At 37.6% G+C, this 19,899-nt stretch overlaps 2 protein-coding genes across 2 annotated transcripts in view; both read right to left on the bottom strand.

Annotated features, from left to right (window-relative positions):
• Window positions 1-455: 455 nt before the first annotated feature.
• Window positions 456-7,262, bottom strand: man1b1b (mannosidase, alpha, class 1B, member 1b). Its single transcript, XM_067406929.1, has 14 exons — window positions 6,977-7,262; window positions 5,915-6,061; window positions 5,673-5,781; window positions 4,892-4,989; window positions 4,597-4,745; window positions 4,369-4,460; window positions 4,011-4,190; window positions 3,447-3,595; window positions 3,148-3,336; window positions 2,870-3,060; window positions 2,501-2,621; window positions 2,213-2,407; window positions 1,982-2,113; window positions 456-670 (listed from the first exon to the last, which is right to left on the bottom strand). The coding sequence occupies exons 2-14, from the start codon at window positions 6,011-6,013 to the stop codon at window positions 464-466; spliced, it is 1,911 nt and encodes a 636-aa protein (XP_067263030.1). The 5' UTR covers window positions 6,014-6,061; window positions 6,977-7,262; the 3' UTR covers window positions 456-463.
• A 1,576-nt stretch (window positions 7,263-8,838) lies between these two features.
• Window positions 8,839-19,899, bottom strand: part of si:dkey-61l1.4 (collagen alpha-1(II) chain) — a 33,210-nt gene continuing 22,149 nt past the window's right edge. Inside the window, exons 28-65 of the mRNA XM_067408214.1 lie at window positions 19,827-19,880; window positions 19,640-19,684; window positions 18,868-18,921; window positions 18,590-18,643; window positions 18,430-18,483; window positions 18,274-18,327; window positions 18,128-18,181; window positions 17,977-18,021; window positions 17,824-17,868; window positions 17,443-17,550; window positions 17,271-17,324; window positions 17,136-17,189; window positions 16,572-16,679; window positions 15,681-15,734; window positions 15,456-15,563; window positions 15,281-15,334; window positions 15,113-15,166; window positions 14,949-15,002; window positions 14,693-14,746; window positions 14,505-14,612; window positions 14,369-14,422; window positions 12,681-12,734; window positions 12,513-12,566; window positions 12,298-12,351; window positions 12,158-12,211; window positions 11,999-12,052; window positions 11,853-11,906; window positions 11,711-11,764; window positions 11,503-11,556; window positions 11,364-11,417; window positions 10,455-10,472; window positions 10,283-10,336; window positions 10,120-10,182; window positions 9,834-9,999; window positions 9,604-9,710; window positions 9,341-9,418; window positions 9,078-9,260; window positions 8,839-8,994 (exon numbers count right to left, since the gene is read on the bottom strand). Coding sequence (XP_067264315.1) covers window positions 8,839-8,994; window positions 9,078-9,260; window positions 9,341-9,418; window positions 9,604-9,710; window positions 9,834-9,999; window positions 10,120-10,182; window positions 10,283-10,336; window positions 10,455-10,472; window positions 11,364-11,417; window positions 11,503-11,556; window positions 11,711-11,764; window positions 11,853-11,906; window positions 11,999-12,052; window positions 12,158-12,211; window positions 12,298-12,351; window positions 12,513-12,566; window positions 12,681-12,734; window positions 14,369-14,422; window positions 14,505-14,612; window positions 14,693-14,746; window positions 14,949-15,002; window positions 15,113-15,166; window positions 15,281-15,334; window positions 15,456-15,563; window positions 15,681-15,734; window positions 16,572-16,679; window positions 17,136-17,189; window positions 17,271-17,324; window positions 17,443-17,550; window positions 17,824-17,868; window positions 17,977-18,021; window positions 18,128-18,181; window positions 18,274-18,327; window positions 18,430-18,483; window positions 18,590-18,643; window positions 18,868-18,921; window positions 19,640-19,684; window positions 19,827-19,880 — 2,634 coding nt within the window. The remainder of the gene's footprint in view (window positions 8,995-9,077; window positions 9,261-9,340; window positions 9,419-9,603; window positions 9,711-9,833; window positions 10,000-10,119; window positions 10,183-10,282; window positions 10,337-10,454; window positions 10,473-11,363; window positions 11,418-11,502; window positions 11,557-11,710; window positions 11,765-11,852; window positions 11,907-11,998; window positions 12,053-12,157; window positions 12,212-12,297; window positions 12,352-12,512; window positions 12,567-12,680; window positions 12,735-14,368; window positions 14,423-14,504; window positions 14,613-14,692; window positions 14,747-14,948; window positions 15,003-15,112; window positions 15,167-15,280; window positions 15,335-15,455; window positions 15,564-15,680; window positions 15,735-16,571; window positions 16,680-17,135; window positions 17,190-17,270; window positions 17,325-17,442; window positions 17,551-17,823; window positions 17,869-17,976; window positions 18,022-18,127; window positions 18,182-18,273; window positions 18,328-18,429; window positions 18,484-18,589; window positions 18,644-18,867; window positions 18,922-19,639; window positions 19,685-19,826; window positions 19,881-19,899) is intronic.

Below are 19,899 nucleotides of genomic sequence, written 5' to 3'. Positions count from 1 at the left end.
CTAAATAGACCTTCAGATAATGGTGAAAGACTCCCTAAATCCCCACAACAAAAAGAGCAGTGATTCTTTCATTTAAAAAAAATATACACGCACACTAAAACCCCAAAAACACACCATAAAGTGCTTGCAGTCCCCATAAGGTTTCACAGTATGTTTTTATTTATTTTTTTTTGTCTGTGTGCTTGGGCAAAGAGACTGCACATACTGTTTCATACTGATCGACAGCAGCATAGAAGCATAAATAGAGAAACTCTATTTATAGAAACATACAGATCACTGGTACACTAAGAAACTAGGCATCTACAAACAGATTTTTGTCATGGCCCTTGTAATTATTTCACCAGTTAGTGACTTTCAATTACAAAAAGAGTTCCTAGTGTAGAAAAAGATGGCAGTGTGGATATCAAATGTGTTCAGCCCTGAGAGAGGTGTGTTTGGTAACGCACGTGTGCTTATAGGTCCATCACTCTGCTTGTGGCCATATGGGCAGAGGATGGGCTTCAGTGTTGAAGACGTACTTGTCTAAGCTGATAAGCTTAGGGTCCTCAGAAAACAGCAGGTAGAAGTATTTAAGCGTCTCACCCAGGAAGAAGCTCTCCATCTTGTCTCGAGGGCTGGGATAGGCCGGGTCACATACGTTGTTTATGGACGTATAACCTCCAGTGGGAACCTGTGGGGAGAGGGACACATTAGTCAGTACTGAGAGTTGTTTGGTAACATCCCTGTAAACTGTTGATATAAACTGAATGCTGAATGTGAAGTTTAGAGCGAGAAAGTGTAAGTATTTGGAAAGGGAGCAAGGCAATGTTTGTATAAACCAAGCCAAACATGAGAAGCCAAGTAACAACATATCTGACATATGAAAGTCAGAACTGAGCCAATAATATCAGACTTTCATTCTGACAGAGCACCAAGGTTTGACTTTGAGCCAGTATGAAAAACAATCTTATGACATTTTCTGACCAATGACTTTCCATATTTTTTTCCATGATGAATGGACAAGGATTAAGGGATTAAGGAAATTTAAGAATATTTCAAATGAAAGAAACAATTAAAAACTAAGCATAACTGGAAAAACTTATTTTGAATAATTTTAAGATTTTATTAATTTCAATGATTTTTCCTAAAAAAAAAAAAAAAAAAAAAAAAACCCTTCTAAAATTCCCTGATATTTATTTTGTAGTTCTGTTATTCAATAGAATTGTGCACTTTACTAATACCTTGCTTAATAAGTACAGGGACAAACTGCCACATCATAAAACTGCATGTTTATACTAAAACGTTTACATATACACTACTGTACAAAAGTGTAGGGTTGGTAAGATTCTTTAATAAGTCTCTTATTCATATTCAATATTTTTCAGCAGCCATTACACTACTGTCACATGATCCTTCAGAAATCATAATATGCTGATTTTGTGCTAAAAAAAAAAAAAAAATGCTACTTAAAATTGTGGAAACCACGATTCATATTTTTTCTTCATGATTCTATGATTAATACAAAGTTCCAAAGGACAGCAATTATTTTAAATATCTTTCATAATATTATAAAATGTCGTTATTATCACTTTTGATCAATTGAATGCATCCATGCTGAATCAAATTTTGTTCACTTTTGAACAGTAAACAATTAACATATAGCTAAATTTATTAACATTCAATCTCTAGCTATTTTTTATTAGTATACCTTTACCTTACAAATACACTTAAAACCTGCTGAAAAACTGAGCAATGCATTGTGGGAAATATTATCTGAAAAGCATTCACAGAGGCACACACTTTCATCCACCAGAAACAGTACACCATCTGGACACTTTTGGCAAACTATTTTCTATGAATGATTTACATTATTTTGAATCTCGCATACTATTTAGAATGGAAAACAAGTACATTTGGATGCATCTTCCTTCTACTAGTTTACATTTTCTAAAAACACCTCAAGGTAACAGTGGAACCGTTTCTCTCTCTCTCTCACACATACCCTTGTGTACTTATTGAAATTCTGTAGGATCTCCCAGCCCCACTGCTGGTACTTCTTATCCTTGGTAAATCTGTACAAGTAGAAGAGGCTTTCCACGGTCTCTGGCCGCAGAAGGTTGTGCCGGTCAGCCATCTGCAAGATATTACAATATCACAAAATCCATTTTATTTCAAATATTGAAACAAACATGTTCAACAACTGCCAAAAGTAGTCAAGTCTTTCTCAGCTCACCTTTACATCTACATCCTTTGTGCTGCCTTCATGCATGTTGAAATGAGCTATCTCCGGGCTCAGACCTGTCTCCATCTGGGCATACATCTGGTAGCAGGTCTCAATCAGCTGTTTTGCCAGCTCCATATGATCAGCAGGAAGGCCGTAATGTGCCCCCAGTGCTAGTGTGCCAGGCAAAAAACATACCAAATGGTCCTAAAAGAAACAAGACAGGAGAAAAAGGGGGCTACATAAACAATTTGACTTTGCTGAACATGAAGTCTTGTTATTCTTTGAGAACAAACATACCATTTTGGGACTGAAGTGTCCATGGGACAACTCTCCTACAAATGTAAGGCCCAGAGGAGTAGACTTCTTCAGCAGGTTCTTTTTCACCCCTTCCACGGCCTGCAGGTAGTCATCCAGCAATCTGAACACATGGGAGCACAAACAAATCTTAATAAAAATGCTTCAGCAATATATATTAATATATATAGAAATACACACACACACTTTTTTGACAGTCACACAAGGCTTTTTTTTTTCTTTTTTTTTTTTCCTTTTTGATTTAGTATTAATACCACAGGCTGTCATCATTCCACAGCCATAATTCTGGTATCGACCCAACCCCATAAGGAATAAACTATGAAGTCCAAATATACACAGTCCTCTACTCACTCGTTCTCTGTCTTGCCTCCCTGTATCCACTGCTTCAGCAGATACTCATAGTAGCTGTCAGCCCTGGCACCCAGTGTGTAAATGCCCTGATGGGTGAACAGCCCGTTGTTGGTATTTATAAACATCGGCACCAGCCCATCTTGCTTTCCGTCCAGTTTATGCACCTGCTTCATCACCTCCATCACAGCCAACTACAGAAAGACATGGATGATTAGTAACCACCTGTTCTATTGAGAACAGAATTGTTTAAATTGTGAAAGACTATCCATTGTCTTGACCTGGTATTTGGGGTCTCCAGTGAGTCGGCTGAGCTCTCTGAACTCCAGCTGAATGCTAGTGACCTCAGCTACGGTGCTGTCTGACGTCCATCGCGGAGGATGAGCCGTTCCCTTCCCGATATTCACATCAGAATAGGGGATTTTAGAGGCAGTGTTGAAGGCGGGCATCAGTCTGGAGCCGATATCTTTCTGAAAATTTATTCACGAGATAAAAATAGCACCAAATTACCAGAACATAGTACCAGGAAGAAGAGATGCTTTGAGCTACCCAGGGGCGGTGGGCTTTACTTCTTACTCACAGCTTTATCCAGGAACATGGAGTCTCTGGTCAGATGATAAGTACTCAGAAGGCCCCCCAGGATACGAATGGTGCTCTCGAAAAGATTAACATCCACGTTCTTATCGAAGGAGAGCTCTTTGGCCACCCACTCCCTGGCCTCTGCAAACTCTATCAACAACATTTATGTAAATTAAGTAAGCCACATTACATACACAGTAAACAGCTTCAGTGAACATCATAAAATGAGTAGGTGAAGGTGAAGTGTGTATTTTTTTCTGTTATAGGTTTATGTCTTCATTTTAAATCGGTTGGTCGATTTCCCAGAAAAGTGTAAAAACTGTGGCTCTGTAACACTATCAGAGAATCACTTTGTTTCTTTGAACATCTCAACCAGCCTGACACAGTAACATTGGCTAAACTAGTGGCGTAAGTTTGGTGCTAACCTGTTGTCCAGCCAATGCAAGATATTACGCAAGGAATATACACACATGCCACAAGGCATTTTAGATCTTGGGAAAACTAAACAGAAACAAAAGGTCTGTGTGGGCTTCTGTAATGTATTTTCTCTAGCAAACTAAATTACCCTCTTTGAGACCCAGGATCCACATGGTATCCAGAGCATCAATTAGGGTCAGCCCAAGTCCAAACCACTCTCCATATGATTTAGAGATGGGTTTGAGCTCATCGTGACCCCAAGCATAGTCCTTGTAGCCCTTCCAGGCATGTCTAAAAGCTTCTCTCACAGCCTCTAGTCTGCTCTCAGCTGAAAGCAACAAAACACAGGAAACAGCTGCTTCAATGCAATCCAGAAAAAGAAAAAAATGAATTCAGGCAGATCAGCTGCATAAAATGTGTTTATATTTAGAAAGTATTAATTTAGCAGCTGGCTCTTTTCCTGTTCGATATCAAAGGAATAAAATGTAGTTGACAAAATAACAAACCAAGTGCTAATGAAGCTGGGTCGTCTCGGTTTTCTGTGTCTTTGGTGTCAGTATCAGAGGCCTGTCCTTCTACTATCACAGCTCCACGCCAACTACACTCATGTAAGAAATAAATAATAATAAAATAATAATAATAAAAACACAGGAATATCTAGTCCTCTCTATACTCGGATAAAATAAAATGCACATGCTGTTGTGTTTCAGTACAGTTGACAATAAAATTCAAACCTAATGACTGGCTTTCCTCGCTCAGATCCTTTATCTGCATTATTTAGGTCCAGTCCATGATTTTCTGCTCTCCACAGACCCGACACATTTGTTTTGGATTGCAAACGGTTCTGCAAGACAGGCGGTCCACGTCTACGGTAGTCCTTTCTCTGTTTTTCAAAGGAAAACACAAGTTACTGCCGCAAACTGCAAAAAGCAGCACAAAGCACAGCCTGTAACCTTGAGTTATCAGGTTACTCATTAAAGGAGGCCATCCAAAAAACAAGCAAGCAAGTACCAAATGGGTCACACTAACCTCAGAAGGCAGCTCAGGAAGAATGGACCTGTACTCATTTTTCAGGTCAACAACAAATGACTGTTTCCCATCATCCCTGTTCCCCCCAAATGCACCACCTGAGAAACATGAACACAGAGGAGGTATAATTAGCTTCTCAATCAAACCTTAATAGAGATACTAGGTTAAAGTTGGCATGAAATGGAAATTCAGTTTTGTAAATGCATATTATAGATCTTATTGAGAATGATTCATCCATGCACATTTTTTTGACCTTGTATTTTTTTAATCAAAATATCAAATAGAGTTGGGCAATATGCTCCATAGTTATATCGCCAGCCTGTGAGATTGCTGATACATGATATTATCACGTTTGGTAATTATTTACTTACTTTGATTTATTATATCGGGAAATGTACTGTAAGTTGGTGATGAAGAAATGTCACATCGCACAGAAATATTTCACCCAAAAGGCAAGACCGTGAATATCTCGATATCTCTGATTGATTATCATCTATCGGCAGAACCCTAGCGTCAAAACTAGATCTTCCGGTGAAACAACAGACTTCTCTCTGGTGATATATTCGAGTCTTCTCCAATCATCTTGTCCCTTTTTTACAATCCACTGCAAAGCTTGAATTCAGATCTGCCTCCATTCAATCAACAACTGATGGATGGAAACAAGTCCCCACCCTATTTTTTTTTCTTTTCCATCATCATTTTTTTGTGCGTTATTCTCATTTCTTTTTCAATAAGACAACTTCTCAGTTTCAATAGTTTTGTTTGAAATATAGTGGCTAACCTCTCCAGTGTCCTATGAGAGTGGGAGAAGTAACGATTCCACAAACCAACAACAGCATCAATGCAAGCAGAATCAGGCTGCGCTGCAATCTGGACAACTGTTTCCATTTCTGGAGAAAAAGCAGAGGTGAATCTTCACATCTTTGCAATCAAATGCTACTAAACAAAGACAGAGGGGCCTTGAAGCTACTCATAGTTAAAACCATCATGTAAATAAATAAATGATTTGAATACTAAACTCACCCTCCAGCAGGACTGCCGGCGCCACTGCTTGCTGTTGGTGTAGCTACTGCTTTCGTTGAGAGTCAGAGATACAAAATCCCTTCTTGATGGTGGAAGCATGATTCCCTGTCTCTCTCCAGACTGTTCATAAACTCAGTGACCAGGTCTCTGGGTACAGAGAAAGAAAACAAGCTTCGTGTCAAAACCTAGAGAGCTCCCTACCTGTACAATATGTCTGGGCTGACTATGACGTTCAAATGTGCTGTCTAGATAGGCAGTTCACTAGGTGTTGAGACACAGTCAGTGCTGACAGTAGCTGCGTGGGCAGCAGACTGGCACATACAGTACTGATAACACAGAAAAACGTTTATAACGTTAACATTTTATAGTTTACAGACGTCGATGGCATAAATTAATTAAGATGTATTTTTGTATGTATTTTGATTAACAAAATATTTATGCTTCAGTCACAGAGGAAGTCTAAAACTGCTTCAAACGATCAGCTGATGAGACCGTTAATAATTGACATCAAAAGACATATTGTCCAACCAATCTAATTATCTAACTGTACATTATTGTAAAAATATCGAACTATACATTATAACAAAAATACTAAAATGGAAACGGCTAGCTTATTTCAGTCGTTGACAGATTCGTTGTATATATTCAGCGACCACTTCGAGAGTGTTTGATTCATTTAAAGAACCGACTCATGAGAGTCATTCGTTCCCATATCGTCGAGAGAATAAGTAGTTCAGAAAACAAAGTCAGAGTATTTTTAGTACTGTGTTTCCTCCACAGCGGCAGAATATCATAAATATAAATTAGTAAAATTAGATGAACTGTTCTTATTCAGAACCGGTTCTCGGTTCCCAACTAGACGAACTAACTGTCAGACAACACTTTCTCACTGACTGAAAATTATGTCTGCTGTAAATAACCCTTAAAACTATTTATATTTTATTTAGTACACAAAAACAGGCCAGTTTCTCGATTTAATAATACAATAAAAGTCACACTGGGCTACATTTCACTGGCACATGCAGGTTTAAGCGCAGAGATCAGAAAAAATAACTCATTCACCTCTCTTCCTGGACTATTTCGAGCCTCCAGCTGTGTGAAGCGGAGCTCTGGTCGGCTCAGGATCTCACGACGGTCCGAGGCATCACTGAAGGGCCTAGAGCTCACCAGCGATCAGTCTCACTCACAAAAATCTCATTTTGTTGCGAATACCATGCGACTTTTCCAAACGACACGTCTAAAAATCGTTAAGGATTAACTGGATAATATCGCAACCATTTTCACTGCTGACGTTTCAAGTAATTTCCTGGAGACGAAGACACATCCAGCTGTAAGGAGGCGTGTTGAACTGTAGTGTACACTAGTAGTAACAACTTGTGGCTTTTCCAAATAATCCTCTAGAGGGCGCCAGAAACCTACATCTCATTGTTTGGACTATTTATTATTTACCACACAAGCCTACAGGTTATACCATACATTACACTGAAATGGTCACTGGAGTTTGTTTGACAAAACGCGTTTTAGTTATTTAAAATATTAATTATATATATATATATATTATATTATATATATATATATAACTACAATTTTACATACAATTTTACTGTATTTCTATCAAATAAATGCAGCCTTGCATTTAAAACAATCAAGTTGACATTAAAAAATCGTACCGACTCCAAACTTCTGATTGGTAGTGTAGTAGACTCATATATTTATATTTAGTATTATTTAGCAGTTTAAATATTTATATGTGTTTTTATGTTTTATCTGGGTTTTACTTTAGTTAATATGTATTTATAACTTTTTTTTTTTTTTACATTAACAGTCTAATTCAGTAAATGCATGCACAAATCAGTACATTTGAAGACCAGTCCTGCAGAAATTAATATGCTCTTCCTTTCTGTATAAGCTCAAAAATGCAGTTATGATAATTCATTCTGAAGGCACCCTAAATGCATATAGGAATCTGAAAAAAAAACAAATCCTTCAGGACTTTTTTGGGGGGGGGGGGGGGGGCAAACACAATTAAAAAAAGAAAAGAAAAAAAAAACACTCATTTGAATAAAATCAGTTTGTTATTAAAACAGATTGCAATGAGTTACTTTACAATGAGCTAAATTGTCATTTCTAATGGGACTGTTTTTGCGATTTGCACACAAGAACAACTGACACTTAATTAACAAATTATGATGACCATTATTAAATAGGATATAGCAAATTCCACCATAAACAATGGGCTCACAGCAACTGTCTGACAACACTAAGCTTTGTAGTAAGTTATTCATGTTATTAGACTTTCATAAGCAGTGCCTGATGTAAGTTTGAGGCACATTGTTTAAATAGAATCAGATTTGGGTGCCACATACACCACATGACCAATAGTGACAGCAAATTACTGCATCCATGATTGAAGCCGTTACAGAGTGGACAAACTTCCTGTTAATGCCAATAGTTTTGAAATGTTCATCATGTAGGTGTGGTGTTAAAGTGTCCACAAACTTTTGACCATGCAGTGTATAACAGTGCCCTTTGCCATAAGGTGCAACAAAATCTGAATTAAAGGGGCTTTGAGGAAATCATGGTTTGTGGAAGTTAATTGCTTCCAAAATTGTGACAAGAGTACCATCAAGACACCATATAAATAATCAGTTATTTAACATAAAACAAGCATTGTAAACAATATACAACAATATATTACAACTCCTTGTGAGAAGCTGTGCACCAGATTACTGTTGCCAATAGACAACAAACCAGTTCATTGTACTGAAGGTACACTGTAAACTGAAGGAGAAAACTTCATTAGGAACCTCCATTCCCACAGCAGATGGAGAACAGTAGAGTAGAGAAAGTCCTGATTTTCTCAACAGAGAGCTACTCCGTAAGAGCTCTGCAGAACAGTCCTCAAATGAGAGAGGATTTATGTCTTAGCTGAAGCATACATGTCCTACAGTAAACTGAAACTCTTCTGTTGTGTCGCTGTGGCCAAATAAAGCCACATCTCTGATTGGTAAAAGCTCCAGGTCTTCGGTCTCAAACTGGAACACGGACTCCCGAGGGCCTGTATCCAGCGCCTCTGTATGCTAAATACAGACAGAAAGGGGACATAATAAATTCAAAGTGAACAGCAATGCAGTCCATTAGAATTTAGTTACGGTTGTCTTACTTCACAATCCAGTAATGTTCCCAAGAAACTCTGTCTTCTTGAGTCTGCAAGGAACTTAATCTCTCTTTCATTGAAGCCCTGGTGGCTGTTTGGCTGGCATGAAAATGTGATGTTCTGCTTCGCAATCTTGCTGTTCAGTCGTAGGAATCTCATTTGTACCACACCGGTTTCAGTGTAATCAAACTATAAAGTAAAGATTTACTCAGGAGGGGACATAATGGTAGGAGGATATTCAAGTTATTGGTTCTGATCAAATAACATACCTGAAAGCCACCATCTATAGTGCTCAACCATGTAAATGAATCCGACATGGAGTCTTTGAGCCAGGATCTCATGGGTATCTAAAGCAGAGAGTGTCTCATTATCAGCCTAACATAAGTTAAACAAAACCTAAAGTGGTCTTTGGTTTGATGTGGAGTTAGTTAGATTTTTATTTGAAAGAAATTAATACTTTTATTTAGCAAGGATGCATTAAATTGATCACAAGTGACAGTAAAGACATTTATTTTCTATTCATTTTACTTACCTGTGGCTGCAGGGGTGACAAACATGTTTGTCCACCTGCACTAAAGTTACAATAAGCCAGCAAAGCATCAGCAGAACTGCCCTGATTTGGGTCGATATAATACATTCCTGAAACAAGAAGAGTCAAATAAAAATAATTAGCAATAGTAGTAAGTAAGATTATTAATGAAGCCCAGAATAATATATCTATGTCTACAGATTAACAATAACATTCTTGGGAATAACTCTGACCACTTGTTAAATTAGGATGACTGAGCATCAGCTCCAAGCAGGTGGTGGCCGGATGCTCCTTAGTGCCATCTGGAGGATCTATGAAGAATCGCAGGTCTTGCTGAAGGGAGCCCAGCAGGGTCCTAATAAGTGGGTAGTTGGGCTTGTCAGAGAGGTACACAAGGTCCTGATTTGCGTGAACAAAATATATTGTCACATTACAATTAAGTTTAAACCTGTGTAATTATGCATGTGATATGATGAGCAATAAATAAATAAAATGTAAAATCAATCATCAGCTAATTACTTTTATATGAGTCAGTGTAAGGTTCAGAGATAAGCCCGGTGGACCTGGAAGACCTGGTGGGCCCTAAAATAAACAGCACTATTATAGTTACTACAGCACAGGCATTAATGAAATGTTTTACATATACCACTCAGGTAATGTAAATGAATACTGTCAAACTCACAGGAGGTCCTCTCTTTCCTTTTAGACCAGTAAGTCCTGGATATCCTTTTAAACCCTGATTAAAGTTGAATAAAACACATTTCATCATCAACAAATATTAATTGCAAAAGTGAACTAGATAAGAGAACAATTTGTATTTAATGAAGGTCTGTATTTAAATGTCTGTTCCAAACCTTTACTCCAAACAGGCCCTGTGGAGTGAGCAAATGGACATAGTGAAATCTTATCTTCTTGAGGATCATGAGTGTATAAGTATGCTACTGGATTTTTAAAAAAATAATTCATACTATGTAATTTAACTGTCAAATAATTACTTTATCCTAAATGTACACTACCGTTCAAAAGCTTGGGATCAGTAAGATTGGTTTAATACATTTATTCAGCAAGGACACATTAAATTGATTTTGATTCTTGACATTTACATTCTTACAAAACAACTTCACATTTCAAAACCTTGTTCTTTTGAATTTTTATTGAAATAATGTATCCTGTTTTCACAAAAATATTAAGTAACTGTTTTCAACATTGAAAGAAATGTTTCTTGAGCACTAAATTAGCATATTAAAATTATTTCTGAAGGATCATGTGACACTGAAGACTGAAATAATGACTGGCTTTTCCATCAAAGGAATAAATTACATTTTAAAATACAGTAGTCAACAACATTTGAAGTGGATCAAAACCTTTCATCAAAGTTGTCCTAAAACCTTCTTTTTGGGAAAACTTTTTTGATCCACTTCAAATGTTGACTACTGTATATTCAAATAGAGCAGTTATTTTTTAAATTGTAATATTTCACAAAATTAAAGTTTTTACAGATTTTTGATCTTGTGAGCATAAGAGACATAATACATTAAAGCATAAGATTTTTTCAAAAACAATAAAACATTTTTTTTTTAACTAACTCCAAACTTTTGAACAGTATAGTATACAAATATGACATTTTAAAATACCAATGCAATTATTTAGGTAATAATGAATTATTTAAGAATAATATCCTTGAGATTTGCTTTTTCATTTTGTGTGAACCTCTGCAGCATTTAATAAATAAAAATCAAAACCTAAAAGAGGCAAAAACTTACTGGCAGCCCTGGTAGACCTGGGGTTCCTCTTTGACCTGTTGGGCCAATATCCCCCTAAAAGTGACACAAATTACTCTATTTTCTACATGCCAACAGTCTCAATGTATGATTACACGTACAGTATGTCTAAAAATGTCACCTGCTCTCCCTTTGGCCCATGTCTCCCCTTCTCCCCATTGAGGCCCTGCTCCCCCTGAAATAAATAAACAGATATTCAGCCACTCCAAACAAGGAGCATTTACTTACAGCATGTACAGAAAATACTACAAGGTGCCTTGAGTCTGTTTCCCCTGCCTTCTGAAATGACTAAGTTTCTTCTAGTGTTTGACTGAGATAAATGAAGGTACCTTCAGTCCATCTCCCCCTGGAGGACCAAGTGGCCCAATTTCCCCCTTCTCCCCCTTAAGACAGAAAGAAAAGTAAGCCTCAAGGTTCTCAGTTTTGTCTCTCGACTAGTTCTAATATGACATTTCTATTAATGCCCCAAACCTCAAAGCCCTTTACACCGCTCTCTCCTTTCTCGCCTCGAATGCCTGGTAAACCCTGAAACAATACATGTAGACCACTAATAAATATTCACATCGTCGTTAGGAATTCATAAAACCAGATAAGGGGAAATTTGTGTATTCATTTACATATTGTCCTGGTCTGCCAGGAGGTCCAGTCTTTCCCAGCGCCCCCTTCTGACCCTGTTACACATCAAACAAAAGCTGGTAAAACTTATAAATTGTGGAAAGCATCATGCCTTTACAGGTTAAATAACATCTAAAAATGAACAATGAATAAAAGAGTACCTTCTCGCCTCTAGTTCCTCTGAGACCCCTCTGACCAGCTTTTCCTTTTTTCCCCTAAGAGTGAAAAAATGACTCAAATTGTTCTTCTAATTATGAAAATGTTTCTTCCGAACCCTAACAAACCTTATCAATGTACTTACACTTTTCCCAGCATGTCCAGTCTTTCCAGGAGGTCCATCTTGACCATCATTTCCCTGAAAAATTGGAAAAGTATATAAGACTTACTGTTTTGGAAATTAATAGAGCAACTGAAGAAGAATTAATAAAGCAGTTGAAAAAAGAAAGTGTATGTAATGATATCAGATTACAAATTCAATCATAACATATGATGAAAAGAGATTTAGACCACCCTGACCTTCTGACCTTTTGGTCCCTCCCTTCCCTGAGGCCCAGATTTGCCCTTTGGACCCTAAAGCATTTAAACAGAAATAATAATTATAACTGATCTTCAGGAAGTTAAAGAATATTACCATTTAAATCAATGACAGAGATTTTCCCTCGATATTATCACACAAATACTAACTTGTGGTCCAGCTGGGCCAACAGGGCCATCAGGACCCATTTCTCCTGGAAGTCCCTGAAAATAACAGCAAAAAGCAATTAAATACAAAATAAATAGTATGTATACATACACATACATGACAGAATATTAAAAGGTGCAGTAAGTGATTTCTAAGAAACTCTGTTGAAAATGTATAACCTTTATAACCTTGTTTATAATATATATAAACAAGGTTGCTTTGTTTCTGCTCGATACGCGAGTTACATTGTTGTTTTGTGTTTTTTTGCTGTTTCACAGAACCAAGATTTGCTGTTGTATGCTTTTGTTGAATCAAAGCTGATTCGTCCATATTTATGCTCACTGTTAGTGATTGCCTGTGTTGCATTGAGTGTTCATTATTTTGAGGGCGAAGCAATGGTGGGAGAGGTGTGTTTGTTTGGGTGTCTTTCAAATATTAACAGTGTTTCTCATTTAATATGACAAAAGTCGTTTATGTATTTAAAGGGGACCTATAATGCCCCTTTTTACAAGATGTAATATTAGTCTCTGGTGTCCCCAGAATGTGTTTGAAGTTTCAACTCAAAATACCCCACAGATAATTTATTTAACTTGTCAAATTTGCCCCTATTTGGGTAACATGCCATTTTTGTGAGTGTCCCTTTCAATGCAAATGAGCTGTTCTTTTTCCAAAAGAGGGCGGAGCTTTAACAGCTCACGCTTCGGTTGCTCAACAACAACAAAGCTGGAGTGTTCAGCCTTACATCGGACACTGATGGTTTGTAAAATGACGGCATGGTAACAACACTCTACTACAACTCTTCCTCTTCTCTAAAGCAGCTCAACATGGCCTCGCCCCCTTTGTTGTGTGTTCTTGGGGGCAGGGTTTATGTACATTTTAGGGTTAGTGATGTCACTAACCCAGGAAGAGGCTCGGTGTAGTCCTTACCAGCCATTTGTTGTAGTCCTTAAACAGCAAATTATTTTAAAAAAAAATATAGATATATCTCCCTTTGCATTGAATTTTGAGCGTTGTAACTTTGCAGATGTTGTTTATGCTCTAACAGCAACATTACACACTAAAGTTAAAAAAGTGAAATCATAATCAACCACCCCTTTAAATAATCTCAGCCTCAGACGTCACGCCCACGGACCGATGGATGAAAGTCTGATGCATATGTCACACTTAACTGGAAACACTTCAGGAGTTTTGAAGTCACCATCTGGTTGGTAAAATTCTACAGGATGTCCAGGAGACGTGTGTGTCGTGTTTTTTAACGGTCCTCCTGGAAACAAATGCCGTGCCCGTGACACCAAACCCCCTCGTGGAAGAAGAACGCGGTCGTGTTTACAACAGTGTTACAATGAACGCTTACAAGGATCAACTAAGCGCTGGGTTTTCAAAAGTATGTGACATTCGCTGATCCATTGTTGCAGTAAACTTGCACAACTTTCTTAAATGAATAATTTATTAGATGCATACCGGTCTGTTATTGTGGGGACATCGACTTTACATTCACAATTCTAAGTATGAGGCGAACAAAACGAACTGTGATTGGTTGCATTACATGTCAGTCAAACGTCCTCTTGGGAGGTCCTTGGCCTATGAAAGCTGCGATAGAGTCCAGACCTTCTGCTATCAGTCTATAGGTCTGGCTACACGAGACTACCCTTTAAATAACAATTTGGACAGTTTTATGGATAAATTCTACCTCCTTTCCCGGTAATGCAGAGGGTCCTTTAGTACCAGGGAGACCCGGCGGTCCCTGTACAAAAGAGAGTCATCAATTGACACCACTCATACTGTAGTCACTCATTATAAAAGTTCTCATTTAATTTAAATCTTACCCTCTGCCCTGGAGGTCCTTGCCTTCCTGGTTCACCTTTAGGTCCTTCTTGTCCCGGCATACCCTTCGGACCCAATAAGCCCTCGGGGCCTCTGGGACCCACGGCTCCCTGCAATATGAGTATTATTTATCCCCTGAAGATGTAGAACTGTAACTGGGATTTACCTTGAAATGGTTAGCAGTACTAACCTGAGGTCCTGCCTTCCCCATAACCCCTTGTAAGCCTCTCTGCCCAGCCATCCCCTGTAGACGAAAAAAACATAATGACTTTAATTTAACATAGGTGGTTCCTCTCAGTCCCTGTAATCTTAGATAGTTTATGTATACAAAAAAGGGCATTTGAAACTAATATGGTATCTCTGGTGTTCACAGTTCACTTGTATATGCATCTGAAAGGCTATTTGACCCAAACTGTTGTAATATGGAAAACAGCCATTGATTTTACCCGGCTGCCTTGATCTCCTGGATAGCCAGTCGCCCCAGGTGATCCAATTTCTCCCTTTTGAAACAAAGAGCAAGTCTGTTACATTAGGAAATGTATAAGGGTAATCCTGATCTATTACAAGGAACACTGATGAAAGAAACTTGAGGAAGAAAAGGGAGTAATACCTTTAGGCCAGGTGAACCATTTGCTCCTGGTGGTCCCAGGAAACCCATCAAACCCTGCATTTAAAGCCAAATTATTGACTCAGTCAACCAACTGCAAACATATTCTCAATCAAAAACTACAGTTAGTAAGTTCATTTAGGTTTTATGCATCTTAAATAAAATTCATACCTCTAGACCCATCAAACCAGATGGACCAGTCTTTCCCATTAAACCATTCTGACCCTTGTGAAGAGACAATCATTATTCAAAGCACTATACACAATAAATGACAAATAATACATATTAGCAGTGTGTAATAGTTAGGCAGATGAAGGGTCTGCCCAATAGAAACAAAATCACTAACTTGTGGTCCAATGTAGCCTTTATTCCCCTTGACTCCTCGCTCTCCTCTATCCCCCAAAAATCCAGGTGGGCCTTGTCGTCCAGATAATCCTCGCTGTCCAGGGTCACCCTGAGTGAATAAGAATGTAGCTACTTCGCTTTGTGTAGAAACTGGTCATTGTAAAGACCTCTTCAGCACATTTAATGAATTTTAATTAAAAATAACTATGTAGTGAAATTATTTTACCTTTTTTCCTTTAGGTCCCGGGTCTCCAATATCACCTGGATGTCCGATAACTCCCTGCATATGAAATATCATACTCATTATAGCTTATTGCGATGCATTTTAAATGAATGAGGACTTTTATGTTACATACACTACCATTCAAAAGTTTGGAGTCGGTAAGATTTTAAAAATGTTTTTAAAAGCAGTTTCTTATGTTCACCAAGACTAATTAATGAATCAGTAATTAATTAATGCATTTCCATCAGCCATTACTCCAGTCTTCAGTGTCTTCAGAAATCATTCTTAATATGCTGATTTGGTGATTGAGAAACATTTCTTATTATTATCAATGTTGAAAACAGTTGAGGTGCTTATTATTTTGGTAACATTTTATTTCAATAGACGCTTTAGACATTCTACTAACAACAATAAAAGTAACTTTGCAACTATATGTCAAGTTGTCAGCTACCAGTCATTAAGAGTATTAGACTGTTTAATATCTGCTAACACTTTATTTTGATGCTCCCCAACAGACATTCTACTGACTATAAGTAACTTTGCAAGTACGTCAACTAAATCTACTAACCCGAACCTGAACCCTAACACCTAATCCTTAACCTAACAGCCTACTACAGTCTGTTATAGTCTACTAGTACTCTAATGTGAGTTAGTTGACATGACAAGTTACTTATACATTAGGTAAAAGAATGTCTAAAGTGGACTATCGAAAATAAAGCATAACCATTATTTTTGTGGAAACCGTGATACATTTTTTCAGGATTCTTTGATGAATAGAACAGCATTTATTTGAAACAGAAATCTTTACTCTCACTTTTGAATAAAAAAACTTGCATTTTAAATGGTAGTGTAATTTATAAGGACTTGAAGCCTCAGGTAATCAATGACACTGACCTCTTTGCCACGTGGTCCTGGTGCACCCTGCATCCCCTGAGAGCCCTGAGGCCCGTGTTCTCCCGGAGATCCATTTGGACCAGGCTTTCCAATGGGTCCAGGTGATCCCTTAAATCAAATACCCTAGTAAAATTATTTGACTTGAAAATGCCTGGAGTGGAAGCTGACAATCTCAGTACTCAAATTTTGTTGGATGTACTCTATATAAACCAGCATCACTTACATGTTCCCCTTTTGGCCCTGATGGACCCTCAAAACCAACTGGACCAGGATGGCCCTATAAAACAGTATGTTAATTCATGCTGAATTTTATTTACTAAAACAAGAAGGAGTATCTGATGTACAACATTTTAACAAAGATCTCCAGCATTTACGGTATATAAACATTACCAATATCAAAACATTCCTCTGCTTTTGTTAAAAAACATACTGAACCAGACTACCAGAGATAAAGTTGCTTGCATTTTTGGTTATCTGCCTAAGAAAGCAGGAAAGTGATAAAGCAAAGTCAAACAGGACACCTCCTAACAGCAGTTAATTCTGCATATAATGAAATGAACTGACCTGTGGTCCATCTAATCCAAAAGACCCAGGGTCACCATAAGGTCCTAGCAATCCCTAAAGGAGAGCATCATAAAGTAAATGCTTAATCCTATGTGTTATGTAACTTGTTTTAGGAAATTGAAATGCTTATAATACCTTCTCTCCTTTCTCTCCTGCTTGACCAACCGTTCCACTTGTTCCTGGTGAGCCCTGAAAAATAGCAGAATATGATCAGAATCTCAGATACAAGCTCAGAATTTCCACATCATCTTAAAATTCTTTCAAACCTATCCTAAAAATCCAATCAAAATGAGGGGTACCCACTCACTGGCAATCCAGTTGGTCCTTGTTTTCCCTGTGGCCCCTGAGGCCCCTGGCTCCCTGGGGGGCCTTGCTTTCCAGTTACACCTTCAGTCCCTGGCAGTCCTGAGGGCCCCTGAATTGACAAATTTATACACACACACTAATTAATTTACAACACTGTAATATTTCATAATATTTCTGTTTTTATATATAATTGAAAATAACTGTATATATACTTCAGAATCATTCTAATTTGGGGCTCATGATTCATGAAACACACACACACACACACACACACACACACACACACACACTTTATTTACTGTACTTTTAATAAAAAAAAAAAAAAGTTAAATTTCTGCTTCTGAAAAATCTAATTGTATGCTTCAAACTGAGGGCTACATACAGGCACTCCTTGTAAACCAGCAGGTCCTGTTTCCCCTTGACGACCCTTAAAAAGAATGTATGAAACAAATAAAGATAACCTCTCTGAATATAAAAACAGTGCTATTTAAGTTTAAAAATTCATCTAATCTCTGTAATGGGGAAGTCACTTTACCGGTGGTCCACGTGGACCCCTCTCACCAGACGGGCCAGGTAAACCCTTAGAAGGTTAACATGGTAACAATTGTTTTAGCGAAGAAGAGAAGAAGTGACCAAGATGTCACAACATTAATGATACTTATCAGTTGACATAAAATGTAACTTACAGATGGCCCTCTCTGCCCTGGTGGACCAAGAGGTCCCCGGATGCCAGGTTCACCCTGCAGTTGCACATTTACACAATACATGATACAACATCCAGAATAATCAGAGAAATATTCATTGTTAAATATTTACAGCTGAGAGTTCTAACCCTCTCTCCTATGTGACCTGGCCGTCCACGAAGGCCTGTGGCTCCCGGATAACCCTGAGAGCAAGAACAGCATATATTACCAAATCCCTGCTACAAAAAACAAATCATGAATTTTATGCCAGTGCAGACTGGTTTATACAGAATGGTGCTACTTACATACATGCCTACAGGCCCCTGAGCACCTGCAATGCCTGGTTTTCCAGTGAAGCCCTGATAAAAAATACACACTGTAATGATACATGTGTATTATTTACACACTGTGTATTATTTACATTATTATTGTTCTGACAGCAATATCAAGCACTGAGAGGCTTACCTTCTCACCGGGAGGACCTTGGATGCCATCTTGGCCTGGTCGTCCAAGTGGGCCCTAATGAGAGGAGAAACCATGAGCTGATAATGAAAACAGTAACTTGTGTTTTCAGTAGTGATGAGTTGAAGAATAAAAAAAGTTGTGAATTTCAAATTCTCTGATGGAAAAGAATATGAAACATGAACAATATTTTACCATTTATTTGGAGTTTGTCTACTCTGTGAAAACTTTTAATGGTCCTTGCCATGATCTTTATCAGTCTGTCCTGTTGTTATGCTTACCTGTGAGCCTGGAGGGCCTTGTTTTCCTGGCTCTCCAATCACACCCCTCAGGCCCTTCAGATGACAAAGAACACAGAAAATATGACATATGACATAAAATAAATAAATATTCACACTGAATATCACGTGGTGGAAAATTAATACAATTATTTAGGATTCTGCACTATTTCTAGGTTACTAATCAAATTTGTAACATTGACCCTGTTAACTCTTTTCAGATTAAAATTTTCTTTCTTCCATAGAAGCACAAGATGATCTTTGGATCATTCTCAAATCTTCCTGGATCACATGATTATCACATTTTACACAAATCACATTTTTCATGCAGCTTGTGTGCTGCTGACAATAAAGCTAAAATAAATGCTGAAATTCTGAAATTCATACTACTTATTAAATTCAATAATTAATTTTTTTTTCATTCAAATTGTTATTCCAACAATATAATTTGTAATGATATATAAACTTTAAAATATAAGAATTTTCACTCTTGGTCTGTAATATACCAGTTTAAAACCATATCGGACTTACAAAACATGTTTCCACTCTTGCTGTCATGCTGAAACAGAGATCAACCCAACAGACTTGTTTACGACCTTGTTAAGTTTTATAGTTTCTGATCTTTTAATCTTTTTAGGCCAGTCTGACCTTGACATGCCTGTATCAACCATCTGTTATTATTATTGACTGGTCTTTACAATAAGCTTTTATTATAGCAGCAGTTTTCTATATTGGCTAAAATTCATAGAATATTTTTAGTTGATGAGAAACATACATCAGGTCCTTTATCCCCTGGGCTTCCAACAGAACCAGAAACACCCTGCAAGGAAAATCAGAAAAGAAAAAAAATGTAATAATCAAAATTTTGATGTCTTACTGTGCTGTAATGGTAAAGCAAAGATTCATATATGACAAAACACTATGAAAAAATAAACTTGATATTAAATGTATGAAATGGGAACCTGTGTACCAGGCTTTCCTTCTGGTCCCTCAGCACCAACTGGACCTTGTAAACCCTGCAAAAATAGCAAAAGT

This window comes from Chanodichthys erythropterus, chromosome 13 (genome assembly GCF_024489055.1).
Source record: "Chanodichthys erythropterus isolate Z2021 chromosome 13, ASM2448905v1, whole genome shotgun sequence".
Taxonomy (NCBI): Eukaryota; Metazoa; Chordata; class Actinopteri; order Cypriniformes; family Xenocyprididae; genus Chanodichthys; species Chanodichthys erythropterus.
Note: the sequence above shows the minus strand (reverse complement) of the source record. Positions and strands in the feature narration are given on the sequence as shown.